Genomic DNA, 14,462 nt, shown 5'->3' with positions numbered 1-14,462 from the left:
CCAAGAAAAAACTGACACGGAATGGCATACGAATGATACCCAGCAACGACACTTGGCAGACTGGCACAGAATACTGTAAGTGTACCACACCTAGCGTCGACATTCACAACGAAGTCGAGATTGTGCACCCGGTACAGATTCTGGTTATTTTTGGGTACCCCCTCATATATATAGATACTAGCCACGGCTCCGCCCACGTAGTAGTGAAACAGGACTGCGAGGAGGACCCCGCCCGGCTCCCCACTCCTGACGTCACCCTTCCACCTCCCCTCGTCCTGCAGCCTCCATCTTGGATCAACGCGAACATATCGATCCTGCAAGCGAACTGTCATTCTTAGCGCGATGAGAGAAGTCGCAAAATCAACCGGAATGTTCAAGTAAATTCTAGAACAAAAATCCGATCTAAATCCGTTAAGTAGTTCTCTTGTGAAAAGCGGACAGACATACAGACAGATGTTGGATTTTATATACAGTGGAACTTCAGGTCACGACCGTAATTCGTTCCAAAACTCCGGTCGTAACCCGATTTGGTCGTGACCCGAAGTAATTTCCCCCATAGGATTGTATGTAAATACGATTAATCCATTCTGGACCGTACACACTGTATGTAAATATATATTTTTTTAAAGATTTTTAAGCACAAATATAATTAATCACACCATAGAATGCACAGCGTAATAGTAAACTAAATGGAAAAACATTGAACAACAGAGAAAAGTAACATTGCAAGAATTCACGCTACGCACTTACGAACCGCTCGCTGTACACTTTGTTTTTTTCCCTGTGCTTAAAACTCATTTAAAAAAAAAACATTTGAAAAATCCGTAATTTATACAAAAACTAACCATAAACAACCAAGAAAACTAACCTTGCATGAGTCGAGTTCTGGCATGAAAGAAGTGAGGAGGAACTGGGTGGAGAGGGGGTTACAGTTTTGAGGTCAAGTCTGTGACGATGCGGGTTCGCTGCATGCTCCCATCTCGCTTCTGGAAGCCCTTAAACCCGTCACCGTTGATAATGTCACCGATGAGCACGACAGTGAGGCACTATTGTACAATGGAGCAAGGGGATGGTGCAAAAAGTGCCAAGTGCTTTTATGAAAATCAACAAAACAATTAAAAACAAAGTCCAAATTAAATAAAGTACAGTGCTTTCAGAATCCTTCAATAAATAAATGATCCCATAAAAACAGAAGTGAAGTGGAGGTTCAAATCCAATAGCAAAAAGTCTTCATTAAATACAACGAGCTTAAAACAATGGCATGAAGCAGTCTCTTTAAAAACAAGCCCGGTGCATTCTTTAACTGGTGACCCCTGCTGCCTTCTTGGCGTTATGCGGCCAACCGTCCTTCTTCTGGTCACTCCAGCTCCTTGATCGCTCAGCTGGAGCGTCCGCTTCCTTCTGCCCCACCGAGTGTCGACCAAACACCCCTGCTTGGGCTCACTGTCCGGCTGCCTGCCTGCGATCACACGCTCACTCGCTCACACCGGTTCTTTCCACACTGCAAAGAGGAATGGGCGAAACTGGCCAAGGATAGGTGTGCCAAGCTTGTGGCATCATATTCAACAAGACTTGAGGCTGGAATTGCTGCCAAAGGTGCATCGACAAAGTATTGAGCAAAGGCTGTGAATACTTATGGACATGGGATTTCTCCGTTTTTTTATTTTTAATAAATTTGCAACTTTTTTCACGTTGTTATTATGGGGTGTTGTGTGTAGAATTCTGAGGAAAAAAATGAATTGAATCCATTTTGGAATAAGGCTGTAACGTAACAAAATGTGGAAAAAGTGATGCGCTGTGAATTCTTTCCGGATGCACTGTATATCGATCCTGCAAGCGAACTGTGATTCTTAGCGGGATGAGAGAAGTCTCAAAATCAACCGGAATGTTCAAGCAAATTCTAGAAGAAAAAAAAACAACCCGTTAGGTAGTTCTCTCATTCGCTAGCTAAGCGGATGTAAGATACGCCCCAAGGCTTGGTGTGTGAGTGAGGAGGGCCCCGCTGCGTCTCTCTCGGGTCATCATTAAATTCAAATCTCATGGCGCTGCTTCACCTTCTGTATCATAAAAGGCACACAGGCTCACATAAGAGTTTTGTTTTGCAGGTGATGTCACTGAAAAATATCCTTAACAAAACCAACGTCCAGGACCTGACAGATTCTGCAGTGCTGTCTTCGGGTGAAGCTCTCAACACGTCCTCTGTGAATTTCATGGCGGCAGTCAATGGAGTAATTCAGACTCTTGGTATGGGATACTGGAGCGTGTGGGCTACAGACTCTACTGCCAAGACCGCCAACTGGACAGAAAGGTCAGTCGCCAAACAAATGTCAGTCATTTCCCAACCCGCTATATCCTAACTTACAGGGTCACGAGAGTCTGCTGGAGGCAATCCCAGCCAACACAGGGCACAAGGCAGGAGACAAACCCCGGGCAGGGTGCCAGCCCACCACAGCCAAAGAAATGTCTACCCTGGAAAGGCCCCGTTTCTAATTTACAGCAGACTTATGAAGTCTTCAGCTGCCTTTATTCTCTGCACACTCTATTAGTGTTGTAGTTTTAGAACATCAGAAAAACTGTTGATGAGAGCAGGCCATTCAGCCCACCAAAGCTCGCCAGTCCTACCCATCTAATTCCTCCATCAATGTCCCTAAAGTCCTACTGTCCACCACACTACTTGGTCACTGATTCCATGTGTTTATGGTTGACTTCCTAATGTTTGTTTGAAATTTCCCCTTAACAAGTTTCCAACTGTGTTCCCGTGCTCTTGATGAACTCATTTTAAAATCACCATCTCGATCCACTGGACTAATTGACCTTTATAATTTTAAACACTTCAGTCAGGTCACCTCTTCATCTCCTTTAAAGGCTCAGCTCTTTTCATCTTTCCTCTTAACTCATCCACTGTAGTCCAGGAACAGAATGTTAGGTTATATAGCGCCTTGATGACAGCCTAGTCGCTTTTTGTAGACCAAAACTGCACACAGGACTGCAGATGAGGCCTCACCAGTGTGTTATAAAGCCTGAGCAGAACCTCCTTGGACTTGTACTCCACACATCAGGGCGCTATATAACCTGACATTCTGTTAGCCGTCTTCATGGCTTCTGTATATTGTCTGAAAGTTGATAGTGTTGAGTCCACTACAACTCCTAAATCCTTCTTATGAGGTACACTTCAATTGTCATCTCCAGTAGTTCTATAATCAGCCTAGTTGCTCTTCTCTGGACCTTTTCTTGTGCTGCTTTGTCCTTTTTGTAGCCTGGAGACCCAAACTGCTCACAGTACTCATGGATGAGGCCTCACCAGTGTGTTATAAAGTTTGAGCAGAACCTCCTTGGACTTGTACTCCACACATCAAGGTGCTATATAACCTGACATTCTGTTAGCCTTCTTCATGGCTTCTGTATATTGTCTGAAAGTTGATAGTGATGAGTCCACTACGACTCCTAAATCCTTTAATCTTGTAACTCATCCCTTGTAGCCCTGGAATCAGCCTGGTTGCTCTTCTCTGGACGTTTTCTTGTGCTGTTATAACTTTATGGAGACCAAAGCTGCACACAGGACTCCAGATGAGGCCTCACCAGTGTGTTATAAAGCCTAAGAAGAACCTCCTGTGACTTGTACTCCACACGTCAAGGCGCTATATAACCTGACATTCTGTTAGCCTTCTTCATGGCTTCTGAACACTGTCTGGCAGTTGATAGTGATGAGTCTACTATGACTTCTAAATCGTTTAATCTTTCCTCCTAACTCATCTCCTGTAGCCCTGAATCAGCCTTGTCGCTCTTCTCTGGACATTTTCTTGTGCTGTTATGTCCTTTTTGTAGTCTGGAGACCAAAACTACACCCAGTGCTCCAGATGAGGCCTCACCAGTGTGTTATAAAGATTGAGCAGAACCTCCTGTGACTTGTACTCCACACATCAGGGCGATATATAACCTGACATTCTGTTAGCCGTCTTCATGGCTTCTGTATACTGTCTGAAAGTTGATAGTGATGAGTCCACTACGACTCCTAAATCCTTTAATCTTTCCTTTTAACTCATCCCTTGTAGCCCTGGAATCAGCCTGGTTGCTCTTCTCTGGACTTTTTCTTGTGCTGTTATGTCTTTATGAAGGCCAAAACTACACTCAGGACTCCAGATGAGGCCACACCAGCGCGTTATAAAGCTTGAGCAGAACCTCCTGTGACTTGTACTCCACACGTCAAGGCGCTATATAACCTGACATTCTGTTAGCCTTCTTAATGGCTTCTAAACACTATCGGGAGTTGATAGCTTAGGGTCCACTACGACTCCTAAATCCTTCTCATAAGGTGTACTTCAATTGTCATCTCCAGTAGTTCTATAATCACCCTAGTCGCTCTTCTCTGGACCTTTTCTTGTGCTGTTATGTCCTTTTTGTAGCCTGGAGACCTAAACTGCTCAGAGGACTCCAGATGTGGCCTCACCAGTGTGTTATAAAGCCTGAGGAGAACCTTCTGTGACTTGTACTCCACACGTCAAGGTGTTAATTAACCTGACGTTCTGTTAGCCTTCTTCATGGTTTCTGTATATTGTCCGAAAGTTGATAGTGTTGAGTCCACTACGACTCCTAAATCCTTTTAATCTTTCCTCATAATTCATGCCCTGTAGCCCTGGAATCAGCCTTGTTGCTCTTCTCCGGACTTTTTCCTGTGCTGTTATGTCTTTATGGAGACCAAAGCTGCACTCAGGACTCCAGATGAGCAGAACCTCCTGTGACTTGTACTCCACACATCAGGGCGATATATAACCTGACATTCTACTTACCTTCTTAATGGCTTCTAAACACTAAGTTGATAGCTCAGAGTCCACTACGACTCCTAAATCCTTCTTATGAGGTGCACTTCAATTGTCATCTCCCGTAGTTCTACAATCACCCTAGTTGCTCTTCTCTGGACATTTTCTTGTGCTGCTTTGTCCTTTTTGTAGCCTGGAGACGCAAACTGCACACAGGACTCCAGATGAGGCCTCACCAGTGCGTGTTAAAGCCTGAGGAGAACCTCCTGTGACTTGTACTCCACACATCAAGGCGCTATACAACCTGACATTCTGTTAGCCTTCTTCATGGCTTCTGCACACTGTCTGGCAGTTCATTGTGTCAAGTCCACTACGACTCCTAAGTCTTTTAATCTTTCCTCGTAACTCATCCCCTGCAGTACTGAATCAGCCTCGTTGCTCTTCTCTGGACTTCTTCTAGTGCTGTTATGTCCTTTTGTAGACCCAAACTGCCCCCAGTACTCCTAATGAGGCCTCACCAGTGTGTGTTAAAACCTGACCAGAACCTCCTGTGACTTGTACATAACCTCCTTTAATTTCATTTTAAAGGGATACATTTTCCTTTTTTTTTGCCATTAGCCTACACTCAGTAATCCATAATCACATCGTGAGAACCTATTTTCAGACAAACTGGCAAATTAAACAAAAATCAAAAACTGAAATCTCTCATTCATAGAACAATTGAATTGGATTGCCAAACTGATCTTGATAAACAATCTCTCCCAGTCCCTCCATTAGTCCTTCACCTCAGCTTCTGGTAATAATGAAGTCTCATCCCACCCAGGTTATGCCTCCTTCCATGTTGTTCTTCTATTATGACTTCCAGCCAGCCACCCTCCATCCCAGGCGGGCTGCCAGTCCATCCATGATGGCACTTACAATGGAGATTTTACCCAAAAGGTTTTGGGGGATGCGCTGGATATCACATCTGAAATCTCTCATTCATGGAAGTATAGAATTGGATTATTTGTTTAAATTGAAATCTACAACTGAAAGTGTGCAGAAAGTGAAGGGGTCTGAAGTCTGCTTATGAGTTAGCCTGCTGTTCTATTTTATCTTAAATTGGACAAAATTGACTTCTCTTCATCGGTGTCTGTAATTTGCGGAGAACTCGTCGGTGTAATCCTAATGTAAACATGTCGGGCCGGCGGGCGCTCGACTCCTTTTGTTTGACTCGTTCTTTTATTGACACAAAGAGCCATTTCAGAGGAGGCTCTTGAACTGTAAAGCTCTCTTTGTTGGCGGCTTTTCGATGTGGAGGTTTATCGATTGTTTCCGAAGTGGATTGGTGTAAAGCTGTTACTTCCATTCATTTGCCTCAGTTGTGTTCTTTATAAAGTTTTGAAAGGAGTTCAAGAAAGGAAATCAGGGAGGTGTTTACTTTTATAACTCTTTGGAATCCGAGACGCCTTTAAATAAATGCATAACCACAGACACATAATATAAGACAAACAAACGAAGCATGAGGCGTCATATTAACACGTCGTCATGCATGTACTTCTATAGATTTTATTTTGTACGTTTTTTCACATAAGGATTCAATTTCTGTTATTTTTTATTTTGATATAATTTTTTAAAATTTATTTTCACTCTCATCTGGTTTTCTTTGTTTATGCGTCAACGCTTAATGGCATCTCTGTTATGATGAATGCTATTCATGTAATGAATTATTATTATTATTATTAGTCATGCATTGTTTCATGTGTTTCTCCATCTTGAACAAATAAAATATGCATCTTTTTGTTTTATTTTTATTTATCTCAGTTTATCAATTTCTGACATTAGTTAAAAGCTTCCTAAGACAACTTATAGTGCATCCAGAAAGTATTCCCAGCGCATCACTTTTTCCACATTTTGTTATGTTACAGCCTTATTCCAAAATGGATTAAATTCATTTTTTTCCTCAGAATTCTACACACAACACCCCATAATGACAACATGAAAAAAGTTTACTTGAGGTTTTTGCAAATTTATTAAAAATAAAAAAAACGGAGAAAATCCCATGTACATAAGTATTCACAGCCTTTGCTCAATACTTTGTCGATGCCCCTTTGGCAGCAATTCCAGCCTCAAGTCTTGTTGAATATGATGCCACAAGCTTGGCACACCTATCCTTGGCCAGTTTGGCCCATTCCTCTTTGCAGCACCTCTCAAGCTCCATCAGGTTGGATGGGAAGCGTCGGTGCACAGCCATTTTAAGATCTCTCCAGAGATGTTCAATCGGATTCAAGTCTGGGCTCTGGCTGGGCCACTCAAAGACATTCACAGAGTTGTCCTGAAGCCACTCCTTTGATATCTTGGCTGTGTGCTTAGGGTCGTTGTCCTGCTGAAAGATGAACCGTCGCCCCAGTCTGAGGTCAAGAGCGCTCTGGAGCAGGTTTTCATCCAGGATGTCTCTGTACATTGCTGCAGTCATCTTTCCCTTTATCCTGACTAGTCTCCCAGTTCCCCACAGCATGATGCTGCCACCACCATGCTTCACTGTAGGGATGGTATTGGCCTGGTGATGAGCGGTGCCTGGTTTCCTCCAAACGTGACACCTGGCATTCACACCAAAGAGTTCAATCTTTGTCTCATCAGACCAGAGAATTTTCTTTCTCATGGTCTGAGAGTCCTTCAGGTGCCTTGAGATGTTTCTGCAGCTTCATTGGAGTCCACCTGTGGTAAATTCAGTTGACTGGACATGATTTGGAAAGGCACACACCTGTCTATAGAAGGTCCCACAGTTGACAGTTCATGTCAGAGCACAAACCAAGCATGAAATCAAAGGAATTGTCTGTAGACCTCTGAGACAGGATTGTCTCGAGGCACAAATCTGGAGAAGGTTACAGAAAAATGTCTGCTGCTTTGAAGGTCCCAATGAGCACAGTGGCCTCCATCATCCATAAGTGGAAGAAGTTCGAAACCACCAGGACTCTTCCTAGAGCTGGCCGGCCATCTAAACTGAGCGATCGGGGGAGAAGGACCTTAGTCAGGGAGGTGACCAAGAACCCAATGGTCACTCTGTCAGAGCTCCAGAGGTCCTCTGTGGAGAGAGGAGAACCTTCCAGAAGGACAACCATCTCTGCAGCAATCCACCAATCAGGCCTGTATGGTAGCATGGCCAGACGGAAGCCACTCCTTAGTAAAAGGCACATGGCAGCCCGCCTGGAGTTTGCCAAAAGGCACCTGAAGGACTCTCAGACCATGAGAAAGAAAATTCTCTGGTCTGATGAGACAAAGATTGAACTCTTTGGTGTGAATGCCAGGCGTCACGTTTGGAGGAAACCAGGCACCGCTCATCACCAGGCCAATACCATCCCTACAGTGAAGCATGGTGGTGGTAGCATCATGCTGTGGAGAACTGGGAGACTTGTCAGGATAAAGGGAAAGATGACTGCAGCAATGTACAGAGACATCCTGGATGAAAACCTGCTCCAGAGCGCTCTTGACCTCAGACTGGGGTGACGGTTCATCTTTCAGCAGGACAACGACCCTAAGCACACAGCCAAGATATCAAAGGAGTGGCTTCAGGACAACTCTGTGAATGTCCTTGAGTGGCCCAGCCAGAGCCCAGACTTGAATCTGATTGAACATCTCTGGAGAGATCTTAAAATGGCTGTGCACTGATGCTTCCCATCCAACCTGATGGAGCTTGAGAGGTGCTGCAAAGAGGAATGGGCCAAACTGGCCAAGGATAGGTGTGCCAAGCTGGTGGCATCATATTCAACAAGACTTGAGGCTGGAATTGCTGCCAAAGGGGCATCGACAAAGTATTGAGCAAAGGCTGTGAATACTTATGGACATGGGATTTCTCAGTTTTTTAATATTTAATAAATTTGCAAAAACCTCAAGTAAACGTTTTCACGTTGTCATTATGGGGTGTTGTGTGTAGAATTCTGAGGAAAAAAATGAATTTAATCCATTTTGGAATAAGGCTGTAACATAACAAAATGTGGAAAAAGTGATGAAGCGCTGGGAATACTTTCCGGATGCACTGGACATTACAGTAACTCATAGTGTTAGTCTGAAGCAACGGCTACAGTTTTGTAATCACAGTAAAGTGTTTTATTACCACAAACAATAGTCCATACTTTCAAATTGCAAAAAAGAAAAGAAAAAAAGTAAAGAAACTACTTGGACAATGTGATCCCATTGTGCGGCTTTGCTGAAGCGCAGAAGGAGACCCTTGTGAGGCTACTGTGGTGTTGTGTCTCAGGAGGACAATCTGAGAGGCAGGAGGTGAAAGAGCGTGTCTCCATTTTATTTCTTTCCGTTCTTATTGTTGTTTAGGAGAAACACAAAAGATCTTAAGGTGATCTCTTTTTTTGATTTTTCATTCCAATGGGGATCTAAAGGTGGGTGCTGTGGTCTGTAAGGTGATGAACCCAAACTGGCCCTCTGTGTGTGTGTGTGTGTGATGGGGCCTGGTGATTTCAGGTTCACAGTTACCACACATCTTTAGTCCCATCTGAGATGAATTCCTGACTCCAGCTCTGCTGTAACGGACTGGTGCCTTGAGTTTTCGGCCTTGTGTGTGACGCGGCCCCAGCGACCCTGAATTATCTTAGGAAGGTCACAAGATGTGATGCCTTATTATGTGACGTTCATCATTGTCCCTAACTGAATTGTATTCCATTGTGTAGAATGCTGACATTGGCTGACCTGCTGGGTTCCAAACTCCAAGAACAAGCACAGTGGCCTCAAATGAGGACATTTTTTGACGCAGTCTACTGGATTATGAATGGTCTACAAACAAACAACAGCGGACCTCCAATGTGTAAGTGAAGCCATCTTATTAAGCCTTCTCAATATGATCATCAAATAAATTGGACATTAAGGGTCTCTGCTATATGTAGACTCTCAGGAGTGTGAAAGTTTAATTTCTTGTGTCAAATAATCCAATGAATGAGGTGGGAAGGCGACTTCATTTTTGAAAGCTCCATCTCACTTGACAGCACGCTCTACTGTTGTGCACAAAGGGGTTTTCCAGAAATGCTTTCTTAAAGTATATTTTTAATAATATACTAATAATATAATATATAAATAATAATATACTAATAATATCATATATAAATATTTTGGGATGTTTTAAGACCATACAATTGTGGATTATGTGATGTGAGCAATTAGAGATTTGTTAATGAATGTTTTGATATTGTTTGTCGTTGTTCAAGCTGTTACTTCATTTAACAAGACATCTCAGAATGACTCCTAGGAACTCCATTCAGTTTCTGGCTTAGGATGAGAGTTGATTCTACTTCAGAGTGGGACATGAGAAGTACTTTAGGTATGAAGCCACCTGGACCCTGCTGCACAAAACAGGCCGTATGTCCACAAGGACCTGACGTGCATCAGTGGCTTCAAAGTGCAGGTCTCAAGGGGGGAACCGATCACTAAAGATCAGGCCTTGAACACCTGGTACCACCAGAAGTACAGTCATATGAAAAAGTTTGGGAACCCCTCTTAATTCTTTGGATTTTTGTTTTCATTGGCTGAGCTTTCAAAGTAGCAACTTCCTTTTAATATCTGACATGCCTTATGGACACAGTAGGATTACAGCAGTGACATAAAGTTTATTGGACTAACAGAAAATATGGAATATGCATCATAACAAAATTAGACCGGTACATAAACAACAGAGATATGACATCAATACTTAGTTGAGCCTCCTTTTGTCCTCTAGACGCTGTCCTCCTATAGCCTCTGATGAGTGTCTGATTCTGGATGGAGGTATTGTTCACCATTCTTCATACCAAATCTCTCCAGTTCAGTTCAATTTGATGGACAGCCTGCTTTAAATCATCCCATAGATTTTTTGATGACATTCAAGTCAGGGGACTGTGACGGCCATTCCAGAACATTGTACTTCTCCTTCTGCATGAATGCCTTTGTAGATTTCCAACTGTGTTTTGGGTCGTTGTCTTGTTGGAATATCCAACCCCTGCGTAACTTCAACTTTGTGACTGATGCTTGAACATTATCCTGAAGAATTTGTTGATATTGGGTTGCATTCATCAGACCCTTGACTTTAACAAGGACCCCAGTCCCTGAACTGGCCACACAGCCCCACAGCATGATGGAACTTCCACTAAATGTGACAGTAGGTAGCAGGTGTTTCTCTTGGTTCTTTTTCCGCCATGCAAAGCGCTTTTTGTTCTGACCAAATAACTCCATTTTTGTCTCACCAGTCCAAAGCACTTTGTTCCAAAATGAATCTGACTTGTCTAAATGAGCATTGGCGTACAACAAGCGACTGTTTGTGACGTGAGTGCAGAAAGGGCTTCTTTCTCATCACCCTGCCATACAGATGTTTGAATTGTAGAACGATGTACAGACACATCATCTGCAGCAAGATGTTCTTGCAGGTCTTTGGAGGTGATCTGTGGGTTGTCTGTGACCATTCTCACAATCCTGTTCATATGCCGCTCCTGTATTTGTCTTGGCCTGTCAGACCTGCTGGGTTTAACAGCAACTGTGCCTGTGGCCTTCCATTTCCTGATTCCATTCCTTACAGTTACAGAAACTGACAGTTTAAACCTCTGAGATGGCTTTTTGTAGCCTTCCTCTAAACCAGGAGTCTCAACAATCTTTGTTTTCAGATCTTTGGAGAGTTGCTTTGAGGATCCCATGCTGTCACTCTTCAGAGGAGAGTCAAAGGGAAGGAAGCCCAACTTGTAATTGACCACCTTAAATACCTTTATATCTCATGAGTGGACACACCTGTCTATGAAGTTCAAGGTTTAACGAGCTCATCAACCAATCAGCATTGAGCAGTGACAGGCATTCAAATCAGCACAATGACAAGGGGACCCACATTTGTGCACAGCCAGTTTTTCACATTTGATTTAATTTCATACAACTAAATACTGCGTCACTAAAAATCTTTCGGAAAACACCGCAGTACTCAGATGATCCTAGGAAATGAAAGACATACCACTGTTATCTTTTTGTTGAAAGGAGAGTCCATTATTATGCAGGCTCAGAGGGGGTCCCAAACTTTTTCATATGGCTGTATATCATAGGCACATCAGTCAACAGCAAATGGTGTCTGTATGATGAAGCTGAGGAGACCACCAGCTACAATGTTTCCAGATGCCATGTAGGGGCACTGAAGGATTATTTTGAACATCACAACAAGGTCAGTATGGACCTGACTATGGGAATTATGCCAACAGTTGGGTGTTCCGATGAAAGACACATGGTCCTAGCATACACCAGATGCAGCCATCGACAGCCGTGTCATCACGTGGGACAAGGTTATTCCCACAGACCATACCTTCAACACCAATAGACTGAACATCATGTTCCATGACAAGAAGAGCAAGTCATGTGTCTAACAATGTGACAATCGCAGATGTTGACTACAACATCCTGAGGAACGAGGCAGAGAAGATCATCAAATACGGGGAGATTCAATCGAAAAGAGGCCCCAAATATTCTGTAATAACTCTCGCTGGGATCAAGCAATCTGAATGAAACAACGTGCAATGTGCTCCTCAATATATGGAGCTTCGAACAAGCTGGGATGTCCCTGAGTCGGAGCAGTGACAGCTGTCCCAATGTTTAACCTCCATTTGCAACTTCAGGGCGTCTACCGCCCGTACCCCTTCACTCAGTCCAGATGGTGGTGTATAGTATTGAGCAAGCGTGTCTTCATGGTGCGAACCTATTGGGTCACCGATTCATTTACAGTTGTGCTTGAAAGTTGTGAACCCTTTAGAATTTTCTGTATTTGTGCATAAATATGACCTAAAACATCATCAGATTTTCACTCAAGTCCCAAAAGTAGATAAAGAGAAACCAGATAAACAAATGAGACAAAACTATTATACTTGGTCATTTATTTATTGAGGAAAATGATTGAATATGACATATTTGTGAGTGGCAAAAGTATGTGAACCTCTAGGATCAGCATTCAAGTTTGAAGGTGAAATTCGAGTCGGGTGTTTTCAATCAATGGGAAGACAATCAGGTGTGAGTGGGCACCCTGTGTTATTTAAAGAACAGGGATCTATCAAAGTCTGCTCTTCACAACACGTTTGTGGAAGTGTATCACGGCACGAACAAAGGAGATGTCTGAGGACCTCAGAAAAAGAGTTGTTGATGCTCATCAGGCTGGAAAAGCTTACCAAATCATCTCTAAAGAGTTTGGACTCCACCAATCCACAGTCAGACAGATTGTGTACAAATGGAGGAAATTCAAGACCATTGTCACCCTCCCCAAGAGTGATCAACCAACGAAGATCACTCCAGGAGCAAGGCGTGTAATAGTCGGCGAGGTCACAAAGGACCCCAGGGTAACTTCTAAGCAACTGAAGGCCTCTCTCACATTGGCTAATGTTCATGTTCATGAGTCCACCATCAGGAGAACGCTGAACAACAATGGTGTGCATGGCAGGGTTGCAAGGAGAAAGCCACTGCTCTCCAAAAAAAAAACATTGCTGCTCGTCTACAGTTTGCTAAAGATCATGTGGACAAACCAGAAGGCTACTGGAAGAATGTTTTGTGGATGGATGAGACCAAAATAGAACTTTTTGATTTAAATGAAAAGCGTTATGTTTGGATAAAGAAAAACACTGCATTCCAGCATAAGAACCTTATCCCATCTGTGAAACATGGTGGTGGTAGTATCATGGTTTGGGCCTGTTTTGCTGCATCTGGGCCAGGACGGCTTGCCTTCATTGATGGAACAATAAGTTCTGAATTATATCAGAGAATTCTAAAGGAAAAAGTCAGGACATCTGTCCATGAACTGAATCTCAAGAGAAGGTGGGTCAATGCAGCAAGACAACGACCCTAAGCACGCAAGTCGTTCTACCAAAGAATGGTTAAAGAAGAATAAAGTTAATGTGTTTTGAAATGGCCAAGTCAAAGTCCTGACCTTAATCCAATCGAAATGTTGTAGAAGGACCTGAAGGGAGCAGTTAATGTGAGGAAACCCACCAACATCCCAGAGTTGAAGCTGTTCTGTACGGAGGAATGGACTCAAAATTCCTCCAAGCTGGTGTGCAGGACTGATCAACAGTCACCGGAAACGTTTAGTTGCAGTTATTGCTGCATGGCGGGGTCACACCAGATACTGAAAGCAAAGGTTCACATACTTTTGCCACTCACAAATATGTAATATTCGATCATTTTCCTCAATAAATAAATGACCAAGTATAATATTTTTGTCTCATTTGTTTAACTGGTTTCTCTTTATCTACTTTTAGGCCTTGAGTGAAAATCTGATGATGTTTTAGGTCATATTTATGCAGAAATGTAGAAAATTCTAAAGGGTTCACAAACTTTCAAGCACAACTGTAAGCGATGTCAGAATCAACTGAGAAAAATAACTTTCTCAAACCTAATGCCAATAAAACTGAAGTGTTACTGGTAGGCCCAAATCTCTCTTCTTTCTAAGGAATCTAACGCCTCTGTTTCTGTTGATGGTACACTCGTCAAACCTGCTCCTGTTGTCAGAAACCTTGGTGTTTTGTTTGATTCATCACTTAATTTTGAGCTACACACTAGGTCTCTATCCAAAATTTCATTCTATCGTTTCCGTAACATTAATCGCCTCCGTCCATTTCTGTCGTTCAATTATTCTCAAACTCTGGTTCATTGTTTCATAACGTCTCGTATGGATTACTGTAATTCCCTCTTCGTCGGTCTCCCTGCAAAATCTATACAGAAGCTACCGTA

At 42.9% G+C, this 14,462-nt stretch overlaps 1 protein-coding gene across 1 annotated transcript in view; it reads left to right on the top strand.

Moving 5' to 3' along the window:
- abca12 (ATP-binding cassette, sub-family A (ABC1), member 12) overlaps nucleotides 1–14,462 on the top strand; it is a 195,030-nt gene that overhangs the window by 28,174 nt on the left and 152,394 nt on the right. Inside the window, exons 9-10 of the mRNA XM_051930259.1 lie at nucleotides 2,106–2,308; nucleotides 9,422–9,555. Coding sequence (XP_051786219.1) covers nucleotides 2,106–2,308; nucleotides 9,422–9,555 — 337 coding nt within the window. The remainder of the gene's footprint in view (nucleotides 1–2,105; nucleotides 2,309–9,421; nucleotides 9,556–14,462) is intronic.

The sequence above is a fragment of the Erpetoichthys calabaricus genome, chromosome 8 (assembly GCF_900747795.2).
Source record: "Erpetoichthys calabaricus chromosome 8, fErpCal1.3, whole genome shotgun sequence".
NCBI classification, from domain to species: domain Eukaryota; kingdom Metazoa; phylum Chordata; class Cladistia; order Polypteriformes; family Polypteridae; genus Erpetoichthys; species Erpetoichthys calabaricus.
Note: the sequence above shows the minus strand (reverse complement) of the source record. Positions and strands in the feature narration are given on the sequence as shown.